Genomic DNA, 12,121 nt, shown 5'->3' with positions numbered 1-12,121 from the left:
TCCCTGGCAGCCCATCTGTTTCAGAGTGCCTGGAGCAGCCTCAGGGATGGGAGCGGGGGGCTGGGTGTGCATGCCTGCGTGATCACCATCGGAGGGGGGTGGGGTGGGGCTGGGTGTACATGTGTGCCAACGAGAGAGAGAGACAGACACTCTGTCCCTCTCCCTTGCTACTGCAGCTCACTGGTGTGGAAGGGTAGGGCTTTTTATTATGCACAAGGCAGGCTAGAGGCACAAATTAGCAGCCATGCCTGAGTTAATTGATTCATTCTCTGATGCACTAGCAGCCTGCAGATTATGTATTCCTCATGGCACCTTATCTTAAACCAAACTTTGCACCCTCGATAATCTGTATGTTATTCCCTGATAACCAGAAACTTCTATGCTCAAACTTTGTTCACAATTTATTTTTAACATCATCTTAGTAACATTGTTAAAGTTGCTGTTGATGGTTAATTGATCTCATTCTCCAAGGCAGAAATGTAGCAGCCTGACTGTTAACGTTATAGGTTATTAATGTTGCTATTGTTAGTTTACTGTTCCCAGTCTCAGTCAATTCCCCTAGGAGCATAAAACCTGTGAAAGTTTGAAGTTCCCTACATTGCCAGGAGCCTTATGATAAATGACAGTAAGGGAATCAGCTAGGAAGATCTATGTGCTTTCTCACTTTTTTCCTGTGCCAAAGTGGCACAATGGGGTTAGATTACAGCTCAGGATTTATTTTACTTGCCCATTTAAAAAAAAAAGAAAAAGAAAAAAAAGAAAAGAGTTTGAGGGCAAATAAAACAAACATTTACCAATCAGTCAATAAAAAGTCAGGACAATCAGAAGCAAGTACTTCCCAAAGTCCCCAGCCAGGTCCAGGACAATGATTAGTAAAACTGTACGACTTCCATGTGTGGAAGTCTGAGCAATTTAAAAAGTATGGAGAATTTCACAGAATTTTTTGGTGCAGAATCCCCCCAGGAGTAAAATATGTAGGAGACATGATTCCAGCCCCAAAGAGCTTATAGTAGAATTAAAGATGCAACAAGGGAATGTAAACAGTACGTGGGAATGGGGGAGGGAGAACAGTGGAGAGAGAAGGAGGGTAATTGGTAAGATCACATGATTACAAATACTAGTTACATGCACAATTTGATAGCCATTAATAAGGCTCGGTGTTTGTCACAGAGATCATGGATTCTGTTACTTTCCGTCTGCAGTGGCCTGTGCTATTGATCTGGGAGCTGTCTGAGCAGCTCGGGCAGCTCCTGGGCCAGTCGCACCAGACACTGCTGGGACAGTCTTGCGCTTGCGCCCTCTCCCCCCCCCCCACCCAGCAGCAGGAGTTTAAGTAGGGGGGGGCTCAGGGCTGGGGGGGCTTATCTGGGGGGGGCTCCCCAGAAGGGGGACAGGAACTCCCCTCCCTCATCTCTTAGCTCTGTGTGCTGCCCCTGCCCACAGGCACTGCCCCCGCAGCTCCCATTGGCTGCGGTTCCCAGCCAATGGGAGATGCAGAACTGGGGTTTGGGGCAGAGCGGAGGCAGCACATGGAGCTAGGAGCTGGAGCTTGCAGCTTCCCAGGAGCTGGGTAGGGAATCTGTCCCAGCCCCACCAACCCTCCCCCCCCCACATACCTGCAGCACCCCTCCTGAGCATCCACAGCACCCCCAGTCCCTTCCCCCTAGCATCTGCACCCCAACCCTAACACACATACACCCTCATTTTAGTCAGGGGTATATAGTAAAAGTCATGGACAGGTCACAGGCCGTGAATTTTTGTTTACTGCCCGTGACCGATCCATGACTTTTACTAAAAATACCAATGACTAAAACACAGCCTTACCCATGAATACTTTTAGAGGCCAATTCCCTTCCCTTTTCTGAAGTATAAAATATAAAAAGTACATCAGTAATCTCAATGGACATCCAGCTATTATCAGTTTTCACACAACTAATTTGGATTACATTCTGCCACCCCGCTCATGTTGAATGGTATGCAGTTCAGTGAATAATCCTATCCTTAAAGAAAAAAGGAAGGTGGCAAAGTCTGGCCCTATGATTATATATTCCTTCTCATCTCCAAGCCACAATTTAATTTAGAATTTTTGAGATTTGCTCTTGGTGGGCTGTTTTCACTGTATATAGATTTTAGAAGAACGATGAAAGACTTCAGTTCTGCTTTTCAGTCCTCAAACAAACCTCTTCATGGTGTACTTTTTATAGCATTCAACAAAAAGAAGGCAGACTAACAGCTTAAACTGCTTAGAATCAGAATGGTTTCATTGCTAAGCATGGCAGATTTTCCTTTATACTTTAATCCAGGTAATGTCAGGCTCTCGTACTCCCTTTTTCTAGTTCTGTCCAATGAAAACCACAATTCTTCCCAGCTGTGCTAACACTGACTCAGAAATCTCTTTGCATCATCTGTATTTAATTTGTTAAAGAAAACCAGCCATGTTCATTTTAGGTCTGTTCCAAGAAGGAACGCTTCTCAAAAATGGAGAAAAACAACATCCGGGAAAAAGAAATTATTATTATTTTCCACGTAAAAGACAGCAAATCATGGAATAAAAACCCAGTTAAAAAGGAAACAGTTACGCTTTTCTTTAAAAGGCAAGTTTCCATTCCTCGGCACAAGTACAGTGGCTTCTTTAATGTTTGGAAAATGCCAACCACATTGTGGGAACTATCAGCAACAAATTGTGTGTCTTATTTTACACAGTTTTAAAATGACCATGTGTCTTAGAATAGACTAAGGCTGTACTGGGAATTCTATATTGAGGGTCAAGTCCTGCTGAACTTACTTATATAAATACTTTTACTGAATTCAATTAAACTATCTGCATGACTGAGGCTATCAGGATTTGACCATTAGTAGGGTCCTACATGGAAAATAAGCAAGTCTGAATTATGGTAACATAATCTGTACTTTATATTTAAGATTCTATCATCCTGTATACTTTCTTACTCCGCTTTTCGCCAGACCACCATGCAAATCCAATTTCTTCACCACATACCTGCTTGGAACCTTTCCTGGAAGTGAAGAAGGCATCGCAGTTCTTCCAGCGACATTTTAGGGTCTGAAAATGTGGGTTGGTGTGATCTGTTAGCAAGTGTTGTTTCAGGTGGTCCACAACTCCAAATATCAGTGAACATCCATGCCACTGGTGGGAGAGTGTATCATAATACGGGGGTGAGGTGAGGGAGGAGGGGAAGAGAAAGAGAAGTCAGATAATGCTTTCATTCCTGCTGCCCAACAATATTCCACCAAAGAGTTTCTCACACACTGTCTCCAAACTTCATCCTTCCTCATATCAAACTACAGAGCCCACATCTCCAAACTGCTTCTGGAGGTTGTGGAAGCTTCTTAACTGGAGGTTTTCAAAGGAAGGGTGAGTAGTTTAGCTGCAACGACATCTTGGCAGTGGTTTAGACTAGATGACTCTTGCTGTCCCTTCGAACAGTATGATTCTATGATTCCATTAGCACCAGTTTTAGGGAGGAATGAAATTGGTGCAACAGTAGCATGAGGCCCTGTTTTGTATTTTCTAGTCAAGCTAAGTCTAGAACAAATGGGCTCTCAATGGAGCTTTACAGCCATTAATTTTCATGCTGGCAAGTTTAATCAGAAACAAAAGTGCACTTCTTTGGCACTACAACGTCATTGTGCAACTGGAAATATCTAGTGGGCCAGAAAAACAGGAGGTAAGAGGTTTTTCTTTTTAAAGAAAACAAAACAAGATTTAGATACAAGACTAATGTTGTTAACATTAGTGCAACTGTTTCTGTGCACAGTGGGTGCAGTAAAGTAAAAGCTTTTTGTTTCATAAGTTGGCACGTGCCACACACTCAGCTTGAAACAGTCAATATAAGAGAAAGATTTTTTAAAACGATCACTTATCTACCTCAAAACTCAGCACCTGCCATCTACTACAGGGTTCCTGGCAAGGCAGCTGCTCCCAGAGGTTAAACTATTTTCACAGTGGAACTTAAAAGATGTGTGACTGGCTAAACCAAAAGAGTGCTCTAAAAAAAACATGAAAATGAATCTGTTCCATCCCTTGATTTCTGTCCAGACACAGGAGATTGGTCTAGAAACTATAATAAAGAAGGATAAAGAACTGAACACTAGAAATGCTTTGTTCTTTACCCAGCAACGGTAATTCTGCATCAGGTTAAGCCGCACAGCTTGGACGCTGCCATCGTAGCAGCCAGTGTAGATCTGTGAAGAAAAAATTATGAAAGAGAAAAAAAATAAAGATGTGTTTTTAAAAGAGATAACAGGCAAAAAGACCAAGTATGAAACATATGAAGTGGAAAGCCTATGCACATAAGGCTTCCAATTTTGAAACACTTCTTAGATCCAACATTTAAAAATATTGGTTTTTGAACAAAGTAATTGAAAGAGTTTTGCTTCAGAAACCCCGCTGCACACCTGAAACATGTAGAGAACCAAAATAAGAAATTAACTCGCCTATTTCCATATACAAACTAAATGCAAAACAATTTTTTTTTTGCTGCTTATAGTGTAAATTAGATTGTAAAAATCCTTTCAATTTTAGTAGTGTTATTAACAGGTAAGTTAAAAAATTATTCTTCAACCTGACAGAGTCCCTTAAAGACACTTCCATGACTTGGTCTGTAAACCAGTATCTAACTGGTTTACAGACCATCTAGAAGTATGCTGTTTCTGATCTCTAATAAACAGCAGTAAACTGATGGCTAATAGTTCAATTTGTAATTTTGGAGAAATGTGAAGCTAACAGATAGTTGAGAATATGACATGTTATTTCTTATTTCCACTATCAGAAGATATCAATTATCTATCTGCTGCAGGGAAGGGACTATACCCTAGTGTTCAAACAGATACAGAAGGAGTGAGAGAATGTCCATTGTATAGTACACTTCACTGACTGCTAATCTGAAGCTTCATTTGTGTCTAGATGCCTAAAGCATCTCAGAAATATGGTACAGCATAAATCTTGGACCACAATCACACAGTTTGGGCAGTTAAATCTCAACTTCAGCCCCATGAGAAGCGGGGCTAGGAAAAAAATATGCATTTCCCATAGTGCATTGGTTCTCAGGTTTTCCTACACTTTACTCTTTTGTTATTACAAATTTGAAAATCAGAAATATTAAGCACTTCCCGTTTTAATTCTCATTTTATCAAAGTTCAGGAACAAATTTTCAACTGCACATTCACAAGAGTTTTTAAGGGTGTCCAGCTTAAGCAGGCAAGTACTCAGATCTTTGTGTATACTATAAACCCCAACAACCTCATGTGCATCAGGGTATTTGTATACCTAAGTCAGTCAAAAAAATGTTCATGTGTTAATTTGAAAGTATGGTCCTGAAAGTTGGAAGTGGTTTGACTGAGTGAAGTCCTACTAAATCTAGTCATATAGCTGCTAGAGGAAATGTCTGAAACAGGACAGAGACACTTCAGTAATTACTTAGGGTTTTAATACTTTAACTGTTCTGATTATAGTAACGATGCACACTATGAAGATTAAATTAATGCCTTATGTCTAGCTGATAGAGCTATAGTCATGAAATTATGATACAATATTAGCAATCAAACAGCTCAATTTTCCCAACACAATTTAGCATATGAACTATTTTCCAGAATTGCTACATTGGTATATAAACAGCTTTTCTTTATTATTTTCTTTTATTATTATTATTATTCTTTTGACTGCCATTTTAAATGGTCCTCTCTCTAGTTCAGTCAGGAAAGTTAAAATAATTAAATCATCTACCACAGATATCAATAAACTCTGAAACCAACACTATCATCAGCTAACAAACAAGACTTTCTATTTTAGATCAATGAAAGGAGGAGAGTTACCATGCTCTTATGAATAGTCATGCACATGATCATATCTGTGTGTCCTCCGTAGACTTGCAAACGGTCATGAGACTTGGGAAGAAAAGAAAACGAAACGTTGGGCATGTAATAGTTTGTCATTTTGCAGGCATTTTTTATTGGCTTGCATAATCAACAGTGACTTTTTAAGAGTTAGGAGCACTGACTATTACACGAGACTTGTAAGGGCCTCGTGGGTGCCACACACTGCAATCACATTGTACTATGTGCTATTAATTTCTTAATTAATGGCAAGGATTCCACCATTTTTCCCTCAGTCTACTCTTTCAGGCCTACTGAATGGCTAGATTGGACTCCTTTCAGAACCTAACACCACTAATCAGCTGGAGGAATTGTTCAGCAATAAAAAGCATTTGTTCTTCAGGGGCTGAGAATATTGCCTCCCTGGTCCTCCCAGCTCCTGCCAAGTCAACATGCAGAATCTATGAGAATCCAACTATGAGAATCCAACCCCTGTTTTTCGCATGAGAGTACTGACAACTAGGGAGTGGCTGTTAAACTGATCCAGTTTACAGGGACAGACTACATGCCACTCAGCCTTTCAAAGAACAGAAAACTAATTGTCCAGAATCATTTGGGGAAAAAAAAAGGTTAGTTTCTTCTATAGTTAAAATGACTGCAACCAGAGAACCAGCCTGGCTGATGCAAGTGATTATCTGTTGAATTATTTTAAAAGAAGAGGGAGGGGCTGGAAACTAGGAAGATAATTAATGGTATTTTGCTTGGGAGCTTCTGAAATGTACAAAAAATGGAATAGATAAGACAATGAATGATGTCCAGGAACAGAACTTACCTGTAGCTCATAAACACGGACAAATTTATCTAAGCAAGCAGTCACCATCACCTTCCCTAAGATGTTCACAACAGTTACTGCATGATTATGGCCTTTATAGATTCGTACCAACTCTCCTGTCTGTGCCAAGACAAGGAAGAAAGAACACCCATTAGATCATGAAAACAGATGCAAACAGCAAGTCTGCAGGTTTCTCATTGAAATAATAGTTTGATTATTCATTATATTACAGAAGTGCTTAGGGGATAACAAAGAACAAGGCCCCATTGTATATAGCACCACACAAACAAATCGTAAGACAAATGCCCTATCCCAAAGAGCTTACAATCTAAATAGATACAACAGGAAAAGGGATACAACATACAAGCAGAGTAATAGTATGCAACATCATGTTAGTGCCATGATTATTTGTATTTATTGTTTGTTATTTAAATCCTTTGTTTTTTTGTTTTTGTTTTTTCTTTAATGGAGGGAACTTGTTAAACAGAAAAACAAAAGAAGGGCAGGGGAGACACGAACAGCCAAACACCACAGGAGAAAGAATGTTCAGTGTGAAAACTGCGGAAAGCAGTGTGATGACCTTAGCAGCATCTGACACTCCCTGGTCAAACTGCTTCTGCAACTGCTCTGCTGGCTTCAGTCTCAGGCCAACTCCTCCCTGCAGTTTCTTTTCCCACAGCCACATGGTTGGGAGGGAAAGAGAGAGAACCCTTATTCCTGGGGCAATTCTGTGCCACTGCGGAATGCAGAATTTCTGGCCGCCATTGGACTCTGCAGAGCCCAACTCGCAGTGAGCAAATTGCCCAGCCCTGGTGGGGCTGGAGGCTACACGCTCTTTGATCCTCATTCTTCCGGAAAGGAGAGGGCCTAGGAGACCCAGCCAACTCTGGCAAAAGATGAGGAAGGGCAGGGCCACACACCACGTGCCCTGGCAGGACAGTAAAGAAGTTGGGGGGAGGAAAGGCTCTGGGGGTGCTGGTTTCTGGGCCGGGATCTGCCCCACAGCTGGGGTCCGTGGGGGAGAAGACTGGGACTGGTGTCCGGGGGCTGCCTTGCAGCTGGGCTCTGGCAGGAGGGATATAAGGGCTGAGGGATGCCCTGTGGATATAGGGGCTGAGGGATGCCCTGTGTCTGGACTCTGGGGGGATGCTGGTGTCTGGGCCAGGGGGTGCTCTGCAGCTAGGCTCTGGGGGATGGGAGTGCAGGTGTCTGGGCTCTGGGGTCTCCACCCAGCTGGAACTGGGCTGTTGTAGGGGTTTCTTTAAACTTTCTTTTTTGCTGCTGTCTGTATTGTTGATATATTGTTGATGGGTATTTTGAAATAAATTACCAAAATAATTGAAACTGGAGTGATTATATTGTGTTATTTTGACAAATAAAATATGCAGAATTTTAAAATATTGTGTGTAGAATTGTCAATTTTTGGTGCAGAATTCCCCGAGGAGTAGGCAGCCATATGGGTCCTACTGCCCCCAGATGAGGGTCTCCCCTTCACTGCTCTGGGTCCAAGGGATTCTGGAGGAAGGGATAGTCCCCATCTTTCTCCTGCCCCTTCCAGGCAAGTACAGCAGTACCTATTTAAACTGCCTTTGCAACTGCTGTGCTAACTTTAGTTTTGGGCAAGCTCCTTTTAAAAGTTTTAAATGCTTAGTCATGCCCACCTGATAAATTTAATTGAACATTATATATTTCTCAGGTATGTATCTCACTTAAAAAGTAATTGCAGTAGTTTTTATCTTGCTTATAGAAACCCCAAAAGTGACTTGAAGTTACCAGCGGCGGTTTCCTAGACGTCCTATAGCTTCCTCATTTCCAACCTTCTGCCCCATTTGGTAAAGCATAATTTGTGACAAAGTACACTTGCAACCATATTACCACAACCACTCGGAACTGGTACTTGCCCCCCCCCGAAGTTTAAGAGGCAGAACCAGCAGTTGCTAAACAGAATTAACCACATTACCAGTGGCACCAAATACATCACCAGACTAATTATTCTGTGTCCATCACTTTGCATCATGGCTTTTGGAATTTTTAATTTATCTGTGATATTGTTTCAAAGCAAGGCAGCATTTTCAAAAGAGAGAAGGGAGTAATCCTATTGGTGTGAGTTGGGGATTGGAAGTCAGGATTTCTGATTTCTAGTTCTAGCTCTGCAGTTGACCCATCGACATCTAGTCACACCTCCTGAATAATACAGGACATCAGACTTTCCTGAATTAGTTCCTGTTTGAACTAGAGCACATCTTTTAGAAAAACATCTTATCTTGATTAAAGAATTCCTAGTGATAGAAAACCTACTACAACCCTTGGTAAGTTGTACTAATAGTTAATTACTCACTGCTGAAAATGCATGCCTTACTTTTTAGTCTAAATTCGTCTAACTTCAACTTTCAGCCACTGGATCTTGTAATACAGTTGTTTGCTAAACTGAAGAGCCTTCTGTTCCATATGTAGGTACTTATAGGCTGTGAACAAATCACCCCTTAACCTTCTCTTTGATAAGTTAAATATATTGAACTCCTTGAATCTCTCATTAAAAGGCACATTTTCAAATCCTTTTATCATTCTTGTGGCTCTTTTCTGAACCCTCTCCAATTTTTCAATATCCTAGGAATGAAGGATAATGTTTACAAAGTGCTCTGAGTTCCTCAGATAGAAAGGTGCTATACAACATAGTGTAAGAGTCACCATATCCTCTTAAGCATATGGGCTTCCAAAGAAATTCTCATTGATTTTATCACCTCAACAATAAAAGCTATTCAGGGTTTCAAAGATCTGAATGACTTACATGTATATTGTGGGCGTGGACAGATTGGTCACTGGAGCCACTGAACACCAGATCATTCACAACCTTTTAAAGAGGACAACAGAACAGTTAGTTTTGACTTCTGTATCATTTTTAATATATGAGTGAAACATGTACACACTACTTGAGTAAGGATTTGCTTACTTTAAAGTAGCAATATATTTCACCAAGGGGTATTGACTTCACCAACACTTCCTCCTGTATCCTCGACCCCCTCCAATCTTTTAATCTAGTGTGAAGAACCCCTTAAAAATTAATGATTCAATGTCTAGCTACAACATTAGGAAACACATTAAGCTGCCCAAATGGTAAACGGTGACATTTATGCACTATATATTATACATACACACACGGGATGTCAATTAATCATAGTTAACTCACGATTAACTCAAAAAAATTAATTGCAATTAATCACACTTACAACAATACAATACCAATTGAAATGTATTAAATATTTTTGGACTTTTTTCTACATTTTCAATATTGATTTCAATTACAACACAGAATACAAAATGCACAGTGCTCACTTTATATTATTTTTGATTAAAAATACGTGCACTCTAAAAATGATAAACAAAAGATATAGTATTTTTCAATTCACCTCATACAAGTGCTGAAGTGCAATCTCTTTATTGTGAAAGTGTAACTTACAAATGCAGATTTTTTTTTGGTTACATAACTGCACTCAAAAACAAAACAGTGTAAAACTTTACAGCCTACAAGTCCACTCAGTCCTATGTCTTATTCTGCCAATCGCTCAGACAAACAAGTGTGTTTACTTCTTAGTTACAATGTCACCTGAAAGTGAGAACAAGTGCTCACATGTCACTTTTGTAGCTAGAGTTGCAAGGTATTTACATACCAGATATGCTAAACATTTGTATGCCCCTTCCATTCTTCGGCCACCATTCCAGAAGACATGATTCCATGCTGATGATGATCGTTAAAAAAATAATGTGTTAATTACATTTGTGACTGTACTCCTTGGGGAGAGAATTGTATGTCTCCTGCTCTATTTTACCTGCATTCTGCATATATTTCATGTTATAGCAGTCTCAGATTATGACCCAGCACATGTTCGTTTTAAGAACACTTTCACAGCAGATTTGACAAAACGCAAAGAAGGTACTGGTATGATATTTCTAAAAATATCTACAGCACTCGACCCAAGGTTTAAGAATCTGAAGTGCCGTCCAAAACCGACAAGGTCGGGAGCATGCTTTTAGAAGTCTTAAAAGAGCAACACTCTGATGCGGAAACTATAGAATCCAAATCACAAAAAAGAACCTTCTGCTGGTGGCATCTGACTCAGATGATGAAAATGAACATGCTTCAGTCCGCACTGCTTTGGATCGTTATCAAGCAGAATCCCTCATCAGCATGGAAGCATGTTCTCTGGAATGATGGTTGAAGCATGAAGGGACACATGAATCTTTAGCGCATCTGGCAACGCCAGCTACAACAGTGGCATGCAAACGCCTGTTCTCACTTTCAGGTTACATTGTTAACAAGAAGCAGACAGCATTATCTCCTGCAAATTGTAACCAACCTTGTTTGTCTGAATGATTAGCTGACTAAGAAGTAGGATTGAGTGGACTTGTAGGCTCTAAAATTTTAACACTGTTCTATTTTTGAATGCAGTTTTTTTGGTTCATAATTCTACATTTGTAAGTTCAACTTTCATGATAAAGAGATTGCACTACAGTACTTGTGTGAGGTGAATTGAAAAATACAATTTTTTTGTTTTTTACAGCACAAATATTTGTAATAAAAAATAAATATAAAGTGAGCACTGTACACTTTGTATTGTGTTGTAATTGAAATTAATATATTTGAAAATGTAGTAAACATCCAAAAATATTCAAAATAAATGGTATTCTATTATTCTTTAATTGTGATTAATTTTTTTAATCGTTTGACAGCTCTAATATATACATACATCCAAAACATTGCAATTTGTATTTAAAAAGATTCATCCTACATCCTGGGCAAAGATATAATTGTGTGTGTTTGGGTCAAATAAAATGCTTATTTATCAGCTTTATTTGTAAAATCCATTGTCTTCTTTAGAGGTTAGGGGACCAGCAAAATCTGTTCTGAACAGGACAATAAAACTCACCCAGTACAAGTACTTAAGCTTCAGATTGTTTAAGCAGTAGATAGGCTTCTATGACAATCTGCACCCTTATGTTTACCCCTTTTACAATACTTATAAGTTTTGTAGAAAATATGCTTTATGAGGTGTATCATTTGAAAACTCAATTTGCTGATTATTATTGTCCTGGTAAAATGTGTCTGGCAACACTGTATGTAATGTTATAAGTCTACTGTATGATATTACTGAGACATATTCCAAGTCTGCAAAAAAAGCCACAAATCAGTTCCTCAGAAACAAAAAACAAACCCACACCTCAGCAAGGTGTCAACAAGATCAAATGGACTATCATCTGGTCAAGTGACCATTTTTGGCAGGAAAAAGGAGGAGAGTGAGAAATTTACATCTTGGCAAAGAAACAGCTGAGTCGCCATAGACTTTCTTGGAGATGATTTTCAAAGAAAAAGAAAACTATAAGGGGAACAGACACCCCAAGAGACTCCCCCCTTTCTGTCTGCCCAGGGCATCACCACCACCTGAAGGACAAGGAAAGTAA

General features: G+C 39.8%; 1 protein-coding gene across 13 annotated transcripts in view; it reads right to left on the bottom strand.

Annotated features, from left to right (window-relative positions):
• The window catches only part of ZNF106 (zinc finger protein 106), a 79,209-nt gene that overhangs the window by 6,347 nt on the left and 60,741 nt on the right, over positions 1-12,121 (bottom strand). For all 13 annotated transcript variants that reach the window (XM_005284616.5, XM_005284615.5, XM_008169902.4 and 10 more), the window contains 5 exons: positions 9,453-9,515; positions 6,665-6,784; positions 5,833-5,904; positions 4,132-4,203; positions 2,999-3,145 (listed from right to left, as the gene is read on the bottom strand). In XM_005284616.5, coding sequence (XP_005284673.1) covers positions 2,999-3,145; positions 4,132-4,203; positions 5,833-5,904; positions 6,665-6,784; positions 9,453-9,515 — 474 coding nt within the window. The remainder of the gene's footprint in view (positions 1-2,998; positions 3,146-4,131; positions 4,204-5,832; positions 5,905-6,664; positions 6,785-9,452; positions 9,516-12,121) is intronic.

Source organism: Chrysemys picta, chromosome 4 (assembly GCF_011386835.1).
Source record: "Chrysemys picta bellii isolate R12L10 chromosome 4, ASM1138683v2, whole genome shotgun sequence".
In the NCBI taxonomy this organism is placed as follows: Eukaryota; Metazoa; Chordata; order Testudines; family Emydidae; genus Chrysemys; species Chrysemys picta.
The sequence above is the reverse complement of the archived record's forward strand: the minus strand, read 5'-3'. Positions and strand labels throughout refer to the sequence as shown.